Below are 12,657 nucleotides of genomic sequence, written 5' to 3' on the forward strand. Positions count from 1 at the left end.
AATTGACAGTAGGAGCGAGGCGGAGGCTGAACGTTCAGAGGGGCTTAGTATGGGTCTTGCCTGAAGATTGTTGCTTAATTGAGATAAAACTATCCGAATGGGCCTGAAGTTCGAAAAATTTAACCTTATTGGGGGCCTGTATCCCCGAGCCCCTATGTCTCATACGCCTATGATTGCCAGTGCTGAATGGAGTGCTTGCTCAGCCATAGCCACACCTTATGGTCCTTGAGTCTGATGTTGGGAATAATCTAGAGGGATTGTTAACACTTAAAATGGCACAAAATTAAAAAAGCTTATATTTGAAACTCAGTATATCTTTTTCTTTAAACTATACGAAACTCACAAAGATTGTACAAGGTCCTACAGCCAGCTACATTTTTTGTAGGCCAAGATGGGTCGCACTGGGAAAGACTTTCTCCCAAACGTCTCAAGAAATTTTTCTGTGGCCTTGGACATTTTTCTTAAAATACGCACTGGCTGAAAGCTTCTTATTATTTCAAAAAATTGGGTACCTACAGCCTTAAACCAAACTAAAATTTCTGAATGGCAGAAATCCATAGTACTTTATATATTTCACTTTCAGCATCAAGCCTTCATTTTGGAAGACATCACGTCCTTTACTGTTAACAAAGACGACCATGTGCCTAGAAATGTTTGTGATTAGGACTGGAAGAAACTGGAATAATTACTCCTCTGAAACACATAAAAAGCAACATCTCTCTTAATATTTATGAGCTGAAAGTTTTTTTACTGCCCGATAGTCTGATTGCTGCGCCTCGTGGTGCAATAATATAATGTTATGTAGTCAATCATATCGAGTCGGTGACAAGAAAGTTCAATCCACAGAAAAGAACCAAAGTGCTGCCACTTAACAGAGCCAAGCAACGCATTTGCTACAACTAACACTTTGCAGATATTGTTTGGAAAACTTGGCACACGTTTTGATATTTAACATAAAAAAACATAAACGCCATGACAATGTTCTTTGCCTGGCCTAGCGTGAAGTTAAAGCTGTACAACAGTTAACAATTCATTCCAACAACCACACATGAAACCATTTACGAAATCTTACATGCTTGTTTGTAGTAAATCCCTCCAATACACTGGATTCTATGTATCAAGTCGTATTTTAACCATAATTGTCGGAAATCTTTGCTCCAAACATGTACGTCCCCAATTCAAAACACCATGAAGATCAGGAAGCGTCAATCAGTCTAAGTTTCATAACAAACGTTTGTGAAACTACAAAATTAAAGTCTGCAATACTTTTAGATTTTTTCAATTAATATCACAATTTTGAGTGAAAAGCTTCTTTTTAAAGAAAGGTTAACAAGCATTAATTGATTTAGTGATTACACCATTGGCAGTAGCAATGGCAGCAGTCAACCAGTAAGGTTCCTCTTATTTTCGGAAATGTCAATCAAATACTTTTCCGTTTGGCTTAAAGATACTCCAGTTATTGTATAGAATGTCAAGCGACTGTTTGCAAAGGGACTAATATCCAGAGAGAAATTATGCTTCTAGATCAATTTTAAGCATACATTCTGACAGTAACACAACTAAAATGCAGGCAATACATGAGGGGACTGTAGGTGGATGTACTGAATGGGGGCAAACCCCATTCCAAGAAGGCTTTGTTTAAACCTAATCCTTGTTCAAAAACTCCAAATTCCAGTTGCTTAAATCTGATTCCACTGACGAATTTCAAGTTTAAAATCCAAATTTTGATTATAGGGTAATTGATGTTTTAAGATTTTAGTGGCAAGTTGACATTTACTTAAAATTGTCAACTCAATGATAAATCAAATTAAATTACTTCGTGTGGAAAAACTCAAGAATGGTGAGTTTCATATCTTATCAACAGCCAAAGGGGAGTTGGGAAACAGGCAATTGTTAGGTTTAGTTTGAGCAGTTTTGTGTTATAACTTTAGATTCATCTATCCTCTAAATTCTCGATTAAAAGAATTCACTAATTTTTTGTAACGATAGCGGACCCTAAACAGTAATGCAAGCAAAGCATTACTAAGTTTGAAACATTAAAACGGCAAGGCCAGACTTGTATTTAACTGTCTAGGGTCCAGTATTTAACTGTATTGAAGCGCTGGTTAACATTTCTGGATAAACCTGTGTGTAACTTCTTACCCAAATGTTCTTTATAAAGAGTCAACATAAAAAAGTGTGATTCAGTACAATATAGTATCACTCATATCATATCACTCTTGTAAGAATACTCATGGAGTTATATCAAATGGCGTCGGATGGGACGCCTTCCCTCGAGTACGATGATACACGTGAACAATCTTTTTCTTAACCTTGAAAATGCTCCAACGAAGTCCGCTCCAACGAAGTCCGCTCCAACGTAGCCCCAAATCCCGCACAATTAATGATCGCCATGCTTGCCAGTTATTAGCAGCATGCGTTACTGAAAAATGAAGCGAAAATCCTTCATCTCTTTGCCGTTAGTTCTGAAAGGCATGTAAAGTTTTTTAAATTAATCTTGTATTCGAGAAGATTCAATGGACAATCTTACATATCCAGTGGCGGCGCCAGCTATTATGGAGTGGGAGGGTAATGGGCGCGGCTAGTGGAACCACGCCCATTTTGCTTTGTTTCAGTGTTTTGTACCAAGTTAACTTTCCTTAGGAAATTTGATCCACCCCCCTACCCAGTGTTTTTAAATTCATTTTTAGAAGAAATATGTAGACCATATTTTCAAAAAAGTGGGGGGAAGGGGTTAATTACCCCCCATACCGCCCCTTGGCGCCGCCACTGTACAAATCTAAGAATGGTTATTGAAACTAGAGGGTCATTTTCAAGGCCTTGAACAAAGTCACAACGGACCGTCTTTGGTTGTAGCATTATTTTGAAGCAGACACATTCCAATACCCTTTGCCAGGTTCTCTTTTTAGTTTAATTAAATGCAGCCACTAAAGATACATACAAGTTATTACGAAATTTTCTTTACAGACAGTGACTCATTCGGCGATAGATAGCTTCTTCAGTTGGTGGTTAGAAATTCATAACAATAATAACACCCGTATGAATAATGAGTTCACAGGCAAACCTCACTCTCCTGATCAGGACGCACCCATAAAAACGAAAAGCAATTAAGACCCCGTTTACACTGTCCCGTGCAAGTTTGGAACCGTGACAAAACTGTCGCGGTTCGCCCTTGCGTTTACACTAGCACTGTGGAACCGTGACGATTTTGCTCTGCTATCCGGAACAGTTTTGACCCTGCTTTGAAAGCGAACGAATTTTGTACCGTCACGGTTCCGTTTTTGAACGGGACAGTGTAAACACCTATCCGAGACGATTTTGTCACGGATTCACAAAGAGGTCTTTTGTATGGCTGTTTCAGGTAATCGAGGCTTTGATTGTGGCGTAACTACGTTCTCAAATTCTGAAGAAAAGGGAATTCTGAAGAAAAGACGACCACAGAAAAGGCTTGTAGTGTTTCCCAGTCCAAGCCTTGATTGAACTTGGCAGTTTTGTAGTCTAAAATAACACTGAAAATTAAAGGCACCTTGTCTTTCGTCCAAGTAAAGTTTTAATCGGCCTTCCGCTCCATTTTAACTCACAATAAAAATTCGATTGTTGACTTCAGCGGCAAAATAAAAGCCTTGGTTGACTAAATACAGCTTCTTCTAAACAATGTTCTACCATTAAATTAAGGTCGTACCGGTACAGTGTAAACGGAACGGCTAAACGGAACAATTTGGAACCGCGACAGTGTAAACACTTGCGAACCGTAACGGTACAAAATTGTCCCGGGACAGTGTAAACGGGGTCTAAGATAAAGAAATAAATAAGGTTTATTTCTAGGCAACACTACCAGACAAATGCCATTTGCCACCAAACCAGACATATTTAATGCTAGGCGATGAATCGGTTCTTAGAAAAAGGAAACAATACGTAGGCACTTGCATTTCTTGAAATGCACTCAACAGGTTAACGCCCTTAAGTTCCCTATTATATTTTAAATTATACGGTCAGTCCTCTGCATTGAAGCCTAATTGACACAGTCAAACCACTTATAAAGAATAAGTCATATAATCAAACTACCAAATTAGTTAAATTTTCCCTGATTCCTCACAACTTCAACAAATAATACTTCATCTTCATAGTGACCAGAGGTGGCGCCAGAAATTTTCCGACAGAGGGGTTGGAGCTTCAGACAGGGGGGCCAAAACGACTGAAATAAGCAATTTTCGTACGTTACTTTGTCAAATTTGTTCCGACAATAATCTAAAATTTCCTCCGATGGGGGGGGGCTAGATGCTTCCGATGAAGGGGCTGTAGCCCCCTAGCCCTCCCCTGACACCACCACTGATAGTGACCCCTGTTAATACCAAAAGTTAACAATAATCAGAATCGGTGAAAATTGAAATAATCTGTTTTCTCTTATGTTTATGTTACCAGTGGCGTAGGTAAGAAAATTCATAGGAGGGGCAAGATATTATAATTCTGGAACAGTAAATCTATCAAGCGGTTTTTCATATATCTTAACATAACACAACATAGCTAGATTAGAACTGAAATGAAACAGAAGAAATCTCATTATATTTATTAAAAGTCAAGTGCCATAAGTCAAACTATTGAAGATTTTCCCTGTTTCCTCCTTTAAAAATAATTTTCGCCCCCTCTGACCACCCTCTATCTACGCCACTGGATTACAAATTTTTTTATTAAACACAATTTATGAGAACACCGAGGCTCGATCTGACCCAAAATGAGCAATCTAGCCGTTCTGTTGACTTGCAAAGCGATTACTTAGTAGTCTAAAACACAATAAATAATATCTAAATGTAGAAAAATCTATGTTGAAATAAGAACAATATTTAACAACCTCCGAGCTTTCGTAATAGTTCGATAATTTTCCAGAAAGTAAGATTCTTATCTGGATCTTATAGAGAAGGGTGTATTTGGCGTTGGATGTAGTTACTTTCCCGTATTCATTCAATCTAAATGTCATCTTTTTTTAATATATATTGTAAAAAGTGCTCAGATCTGAGACTTTTCAAACGATTTTGATGTGACTTATGTGAATATATTTGTTCAATTATCAGTTATTATTCGTTTCATAGGTGATCTTTGATACCCAAATATAGCTCTATAAGGGTTTACACAATATACGATGACTAACAATGTGACTTTTTTATGAAAATCCAAAAATCGCAGCTAGTTAGTTGGTATAATAGGAAAAAGACACAATCCAGATACCATTACAGTATATTCGCCGAATTTTGGTGTGAAAATTCTTCAATTTTTGCCATTTTACTTTTTGTCATTTAGAAACTTGCTATGTATCAGGAAAAAATAAAAAGCTTCAGAAACTGATAGAAAGAATTTAAAAACAATAGACTTGGATTTGCTATTTGGCTTAATATTTCAAGTTATTTATAAAGTATTTAACTTGTTTACTCAACTGTGCAAACCCAAAAATGTTCTTCAAAAGTCTCACAAATTTTTTCCTGTCAACTTCAGAGGTTTCTTATATTTCGTGGAAAATAATACTAAGATATCAAATAAAGAAATTGCCCAGCATGAAAAATCATACTCAGGACCCAAAATAATAAATATGAATTAAGAATATCTTAAGAAACAATTATTACTGAAGTTTGACTCAGCATCAGAAAACTTGGCTGCTTGTTGTCGACCCTTGTTCTTGAAAAATGTGTTTTCAAAAAAAAAGGTTTAAGGAGCTTGGCAATCATTATTTAAAAGAATTTTTATAGATGTAGCCGTGGAAAATGTCCAAACTTAAGCTCACTAGTTTCTCCACAGAAGACAGGTTCGCTAACAAACTCTAGTGGAAAAACCGAACTTAGGGTGTTATTTATTTTTATCAAAAAGTACTTCGTTACATAATCCTAGACTAGACCAAGCATGGACTTCAGCAAAACCTGACTATTGCCCTTGGAAGTTGACTTATGTAACAGTTTGTTTAAATTTCTCTTGGCAACAGAAAACAGCGCTTAAACTTTGAATTGAACACAAAGCGAAGTTTTTAATACATTCCACTAACAAGTTACAATAGCTACACATACTACAGACAACATACACTACTAACAGAAACTACTATATTGCAATACAGGGCACGATACTCCGGAGACCAAAAGACTGTGACTACCGTGGGGCCATTACATAGAAATAAACTACAATTGACTGTCTCAAACAGTTAAACTAAAATAAAAAGTGAAAACAAAACAGAATAAAACCAAAAGAGATTTTACTTTAAATAGGACCTGGTGGCTGGGTTAGGTTGTTCACGACGGAGTTGGTTTAATCAAATTGGCCATTTTTATGGATGAATTGGAGAATGAGGAGAGTTATATTTCTATTAAATTTATCTGGAAAGTTTTTATCAAAAGTTTTCAACAAACTTTTACAACAAAAATGCATTAGATTGCTGTTTGGAAGATTTGAATATCCAAATGGTTGTAAGCGAAGTTGTTATATAAGCTTCAAAGATGCAAATAGCGCATGTATTCACCAGAATTATAATAACAAATTTTTGCTTTATGTCTAAATCATAGTCTAAGTGCCGTTTTCTGTTGTCAAGAGAAATTTCAACAAACCCTTTCATAGTAGGGCAATTTAAGTCGACGTCCAAGGAGAGTAGTCAAGTTTTGTCAAAATCCATGCATGGTCTTGTCTAAGATGCCTAGGACAAAGTAAGGAACTCTTATTTTCCCTTAAAATTATGGTATGCTTCGGTAAAACCATCCTTAAGACGATATTTAAACTTTTAAAAGAAGGAATTGAAACACTCACCAACACACCGGTAATGTTATTTCTTTGGGATATGGGAGTTTGGTGTCACACGCAGCGGCACACAGGGTCCACTTGTAAGTCTTATCAATTGACTTTTCTTCAGTTTTCTGACTCACCTCATATCAAGTAAGGAAGAGTCGTTAACGACGTAGAAAAAACGAAAGATCTTCGGTGATATGATAAGTCCGATTTCGTTTCAATTCTAAACAGCACTTTTGCATTGTTATTTTGATCAACAGCTCTATATTCCTCATTATCAATTGTATGAAGTCGCTTTTAAATAAGTCAGAGTAATTTGTTGTATATCTAAGTTGAAGACTTGTCAATTCATTATTCAGTTCTTTCAAACGCTAAAAATTTGCTAGGGTGTATTTTTAGATGCTTCGATTGGTACAATTAAGGAAATTGTCTTGTTTCAGCCGGAAAATGTCCGGTTCGAAAGCACGTGTGCAATGCCAAAAACTGTTCGAGAATTTCATGGATTTCCCAGGAAAATGTTTCTTCTAGTAAAAAATGTGTACAAATGATGTCTCCACGCAATGCTTATTGTAATGAAGTTTCGAATTGGCGCGAGTTGAACGGCTAGTGATAGGGGGTAGCCATGACAGAACACATCCATGCCTGAACCATCCCGGTACGGGGTAGGCTGCGCGATGGCGTATGAAGAGCCACCTGGTTACAGTCTTTCGGATAATGATAATAGAGACCAAAGCATCTTTGGTAGCCCCCATCATTTTTGTTCCAGAGGAAAACATCTGATGTTGTTGATATATGATCTTAATCGCAGAAATCACGACTTTAGAGTATTACAAGATAGTAGGCCCAGTCAAATAGAACATTGTCCGTCTAGCCACAATTCAGATTATATAATTTAATAGCAGGATCCTTTTCAGAATTTAATAAGTTTGCTAATGCCAATACTGTGTGTATATTAAACAAAAAAAGTAGAAAATGACAGTGTTTATCAGAAAAGCAAAGCGATCAAGCCGATGGTCAATAAACAAAGGGGCTTTGGTTTAGGCCTGGAATGTTACTTGGAATTGTAATTTAGAATAGCGTTAAGTGCTAATATATCACAAAGATCACCCCGATGTATTGCTTTAAGTTTCAATTACGTTTGGTTTTGTAAAAGTATTAATACTGACCTTTGTATCTTTCTTTAAAAAAAGCAAGTCAACAGCCAGGTAAATTCTTTAGTTTCCTGGGCTTCTCCGAGGAACATCCAGTTGACATGGTGAGATAAGATGACTGTTCACGTGTTTAAGTAATCCATCAATGAATAATATGTGCGATTCAACATGCGACTAGCGTAGATGAAATTCGCATCTGGTTATAGGGCACACTGCCTCTTCTCACTACCTGGCTGGGTCATCTTTTTTTTCAACGCAGAATACCATGTGTCACGTGACTCTTGTCGTCCGAACGACCAATGGCTATGCCTTTGATTTCTTTGTCGTCGCCCAGCGCCCACGCTCAACGTGGAGCATTTGCAAAATAACGAATGACGCATTATAATAATTTACTTCTCAGAAATAGGTTTCTAAGTTAACGAAGTACGACATGTGCTTCGAACAGAACGATTGCATTATTGTATCGTTAAAGTAATAAGCTATCCTTGATGGCAACACAGAAAAGATCTGGAAAGTAGGGAAAAGCAAGAACGCCGGGACACATTTTGGAGTAGGGGGCTCTACACGAGTTGGCAAACTTCTATGGTACTTCCCACCATTATGAAGGTTCCCAAAGTTCCTTCATTCCTGATTTCCCGCTACGTTTTTAGCCCGATTCCTGATTCCCAATTCTAGACCATCAATTCTGTGAGAAATCCATGAAATTCTCGAGCACTTTTCATTTTTTGGCTATCGCATGCCTTCGACCCGGACATTTTCAGGCGGAAACGATACAATTTTCCATTATAGTTCATTTCTACAGTGATAAAGTTAATATTAGCTTTTTTCATCATTCCAAGTATCAACGCTTCGTGTCTTCAAGCGACCTGGTGACTTTTATGCTGGAGTGAAAACATTTTTTAAAATTGATATTTGGCGGGCTATATTCTCTTTATCATATACTGCAGTAAATTCCTGATAACCGGAATCTTCAAGTGACCAATGAAAATGATTCGAGTCATCGAATGTTCAAGTTTTCAGTTGCTCGAGTTATCAAGGCTCTCGATAACTCGAACTTTACGAAAAAGCAGGTATTAGTTCGAGTTATCGGTAGTTTTTCATATGAAACCACAAAAACAGCAGCAAAATAATGTACGAATGGAACACAAGATTGAAATAACTCTTCGTAGCTCGTTCTCCACTGAAGAAGGTGTGAACGTCAGAATTGAGGTGCAAATCCTTTACAAAAGGAACTGCCAATAGTTTTTACAACTAAGAGCCGATACAAAAGGACAACACATATAGGAAGTTGTTTGACCTGCAAAGCAAGATGAATATCCGGGTGTTCGTTGTGAACCGTGAAAACCCGGTTGCAAAATAGGCGGTCCGTGTTCTACATGGTAAAACTATTTTTGGTCATAAAAGATGAGATACCGGACGTTTTGCATGAACTATGTGCAGGGCGGTCGATAGCCAGCTCGAGCTCAGGAGTATTTCACAAATCTGCCCCCACCCCTTAAAGAATAACAATCCAAAACAAATGTGGCAAACTATTAACAAAGTGCTGGACAGAAATTCATCAAAAGTATCAGTTACTAGCTTAAACTACGAAGGCAAATTTTTAACTAATAATAGCGAAATTGTCAATGCTTTTAACAAGCACTTTGTCTCGGTTGGTCCGAAACTAGCGGACGAAGTCAAAACTAAATCAGCTGATGACCCTTTTGCCAAAATAAGTGACAATAACTCTATGATTACTAATTTCAAAACAGTTGATACTCAGCAGATCTTAGAAACACTGACGGGGCTGAAAAACGGCAAAGCCAGCGGGCCAGATAAATCCCTGTCAAATTAGCTAAAGATGCATCCGAATTTATTGCCCTCCCTCTTACGCTAATATACAACTCATCGTACACCGCGGGTAATTTTCCAGATATTTGGAAGATTGCAAGGGTGACCCCAATTTTTAAATCAGGTGCAAGAGGTGAGATGAATAATTATAGGCCTATATCAGCTCTGTTGATATTTGCAAGGATTCTTGAAAAAATAGTTCACGATCAGCCGATTGGCAAATTGAAAGAGAAACAACTGCTTAAAAAGAATCAGCATGCATTTCGTAAGCTACACTCAACTATCACGTCTTTAATAAAAAGTACTGATAAATGGCTTAACAACATTGATTCTCAAAAGATCAATATGACCATGCTCTTGGATCTGAACAAGGCTTTCGATCCAGTGGATCACAAAATATTGCTCGAAAAACTTTCTAGATTTGGTGTACAGGGCAATGTGATTAACTGGTTTCGATCCTACATAACCCAACGTAAACAATTTTGCAGAATGAATGGTGAATGTTCCAAGCCCTTAGGGGTAACATGTGACATTCCCCAAGGTTCATGCTTAGGCCCCCTTCTCTTCATCATATACCTTAACGACTTTAAATAATGTTTAAAGTTTTCATCGGCAAGCATGTATGCTGATGATACACACACGACAATAGTCGCTGAAGACATTAACAGGCTTACACAAATGATGAATGAGGAACTAGAAAATATTTCTGAGTGGATGAGGATCAATAAATTAAGTGCAAATCCTAAAAAACTGAGTTTATGCTTTTCAGCCATCCACGTAGAATAAATAAAATTGAAACTCTAGCTCCTCTGAAACTTAATGGCACAGAAATGAAACGAGTGAAAAGAGCTGCATCTCTAAGTATTATTGTGGATGAGAATCTCAACTGGAAGGAACACTTTAAATCTTTGAAAGGAAAAGTAGCAAGTGGTCTGTCTGCGTTGAAAAAACTGAAGCACATTCTTCCACAATCTAAACTATGTGAGGTTTATCATGCGCTGGTAGAAAGTCACCTCCGATACGGGAATTTTGTCTGGGGTAGCCTGCCAAACACAAAGCTACGAACGCTTCAGCGTCTTCTGGATAGGGCATTCTCAATTATTGAAAATGCCAAACAAAAGGACCCCTGGAACAGTGATTGGCTAAGCGTTGATCAGATCATCTCTTTTGATAGATCTATCATGACACACAAAATAGTTAAAAAACAGTGCCCTGAGAGCCTCTGGAACAAATATAATCAGAGGATTGAAATTTCTAGTTATAACGCAAGAAACAATAGAAATCTCGACATCCCAAAATTTAAGCTTGAGGAAATAAAAAAAGGGATTCCACCTCTCTGGGCTTAAATCTTGGAAAGAAATACCCATAACTAAGGGAGATCCCCTCGCTCTATCAATTCAAACGAAAATTAAAAGCTCATTTGAAGAGCTCAGGAAGCCCGAATTAAAACACGACTCCCAGGAAGATCAGAAGTCAAATTCAATTCACTCATATTGTTAAATGATTTTTTAAAATCTTGTCTTCTATTATTAATTTTTTTTAGCTTATCATAACTTGTGTTTAGGTTTCTGATGGGATATCGTGTTGAAATAAGAATTTAATGAAAAGATAAAAACAAAATTTTGAACACACCCTTCAGTCAATCAATTAGACAGGGGATTTTGCATAATCTTCTAGCAAACTGCCTAACCGAAATTTTTAAAGCTTGAATTATAGAAATAAGGGACATTGGTCATTTTATGCCTTGGGAACATTGTGGCAAATGACCGGAAGTACGTTTCCGTGAGCGTGAAAAATGCATGGTCAGCAAAATTTTGATCTTCGAATGTTTCAAATCTGGTAACACCATCGGAAAGAGCTTGTAAAACTGAGCAAAAAATAGAATAGCACCAATGTAATCTAATCTATAAGCAAAATGGTATGGCTAGTATTATAAAATTATTATAAAAACGTAAAATGAAATGCATATAAAGCTTTGAAAATCAGTGTTCAGTGTTTGAAGTTAGCCTTTTCTATGCGAGACCAAGAACAATATAAAGCTGGCTAAGGTTTGCTTTATCTATCAATGCCACAGATCGCTGTTAAGCAACAAGATGCCTTGAAACAAACATACAAAAACTCTTTATAGCTAACAAGATATCCCGTTGTTGCAATTTCATGCTTTTTTTAGGCAAACAAAACTTACTGTTGGTGGCTGAAATATTCAATTGGTTTACCAGTTTAGAGAAAAAACTGAGCTGTTGTTACCAAACTAACACCGAAGGTGGAACCTGGAGGAACATTCTCAAAGGAAATTATTAAACTGAAAGAGTCTAGTGTATAGGTAGAATATGTATTATAAATTAAAGATCTGCTCATTGTTGAAGCTATATAAGAAAATCTGCTTACTCAGATTGTCATTGTGTGTGACACATCAGCTTTTACATATTGCACTACACACTTTTTCATGAGAAAACCTAATTTTTTGCTGAGCCTCTCTATTCTTACATTTTTAAGATTTTGAGCCTAAGATTATTCTTGAATTATTCTCAAGTGACATAAGGTATAACCGGATTGCATTTTTGTTTTAATGACTTCAAGGCCAGATACGTCTATTTCAAACCATAGAGCGTGAAAATCGCATTCGATTTGGTTTTGTGATGAAGCGACCTGAATCCAGCAATACAATCTACAAAAAGAGAATACCAAAAAAAAAACACAATAAACATAGTTTTCCTTCTTCAACAACCCACTTCTCGTTAACTTCTATTACGTCTTTCTTACAAACTTTATCGATCACTTCTTCTTTCTCAAAACTCTTCTATATTCACACCTCTCCTGTTTCTTTTATTCCGTTTCTCCATTTCTCTGGTTACAAGTGACTTGGAAACTAAGTTCCTGTTCTCTCACATCTCCACCCTTTCCAAAAAAACTCAAATAA

At 36.9% G+C, this 12,657-nt stretch overlaps 1 protein-coding gene and 1 long non-coding RNA gene across 10 annotated transcripts in view; one reads left to right on the forward strand and one right to left on the reverse strand.

Moving 5' to 3' along the window:
- LOC135685588 (uncharacterized) overlaps positions 1-9,712 on the reverse strand; it is a 32,202-nt gene extending 22,490 nt beyond the window's left edge. For 5 of the 8 annotated variants that reach the window (XR_016144644.1, XR_016144641.1, XR_016144645.1 and 2 more), the window contains exons 1-2: positions 7,923-9,711; positions 1,073-2,422 (exon numbers count right to left, since the gene is read on the reverse strand). This is a non-coding gene — a long non-coding RNA (uncharacterized LOC135685588). Of the gene's footprint in view, positions 1-1,072; positions 2,423-7,922 lie in introns of all 8 variants that reach the window. The other 3 variants (XR_016144639.1, XR_016144643.1, XR_016144638.1) reach the window with 2 other exon arrangements.
- LOC135685585 (uncharacterized) overlaps positions 1-12,611 on the forward strand; it is a 29,309-nt gene extending 16,698 nt beyond the window's left edge. The window contains exon 5 of one of the 2 annotated variants that reach the window (XM_065201568.2): positions 11,908-12,611. In XM_065201568.2, the coding sequence (XP_065057640.2) occupies positions 11,908-12,038 (131 nt within the window). In that variant the 3' untranslated portion in view covers positions 12,039-12,611. Of the gene's footprint in view, positions 1-583; positions 7,516-11,907 lie in introns of those variants that run through there. The other variant, XM_065201569.2, reaches the window with a different exon arrangement.
- Positions 12,612-12,657: the final 46 nt, after the last annotated feature.

Source organism: Rhopilema esculentum, chromosome 15 (genome assembly GCF_057945365.1).
Source record: "Rhopilema esculentum isolate cy_ngs chromosome 15, ASM5794536v1, whole genome shotgun sequence".
Classification (NCBI taxonomy): domain Eukaryota; kingdom Metazoa; phylum Cnidaria; class Scyphozoa; order Rhizostomeae; family Rhizostomatidae; genus Rhopilema; species Rhopilema esculentum.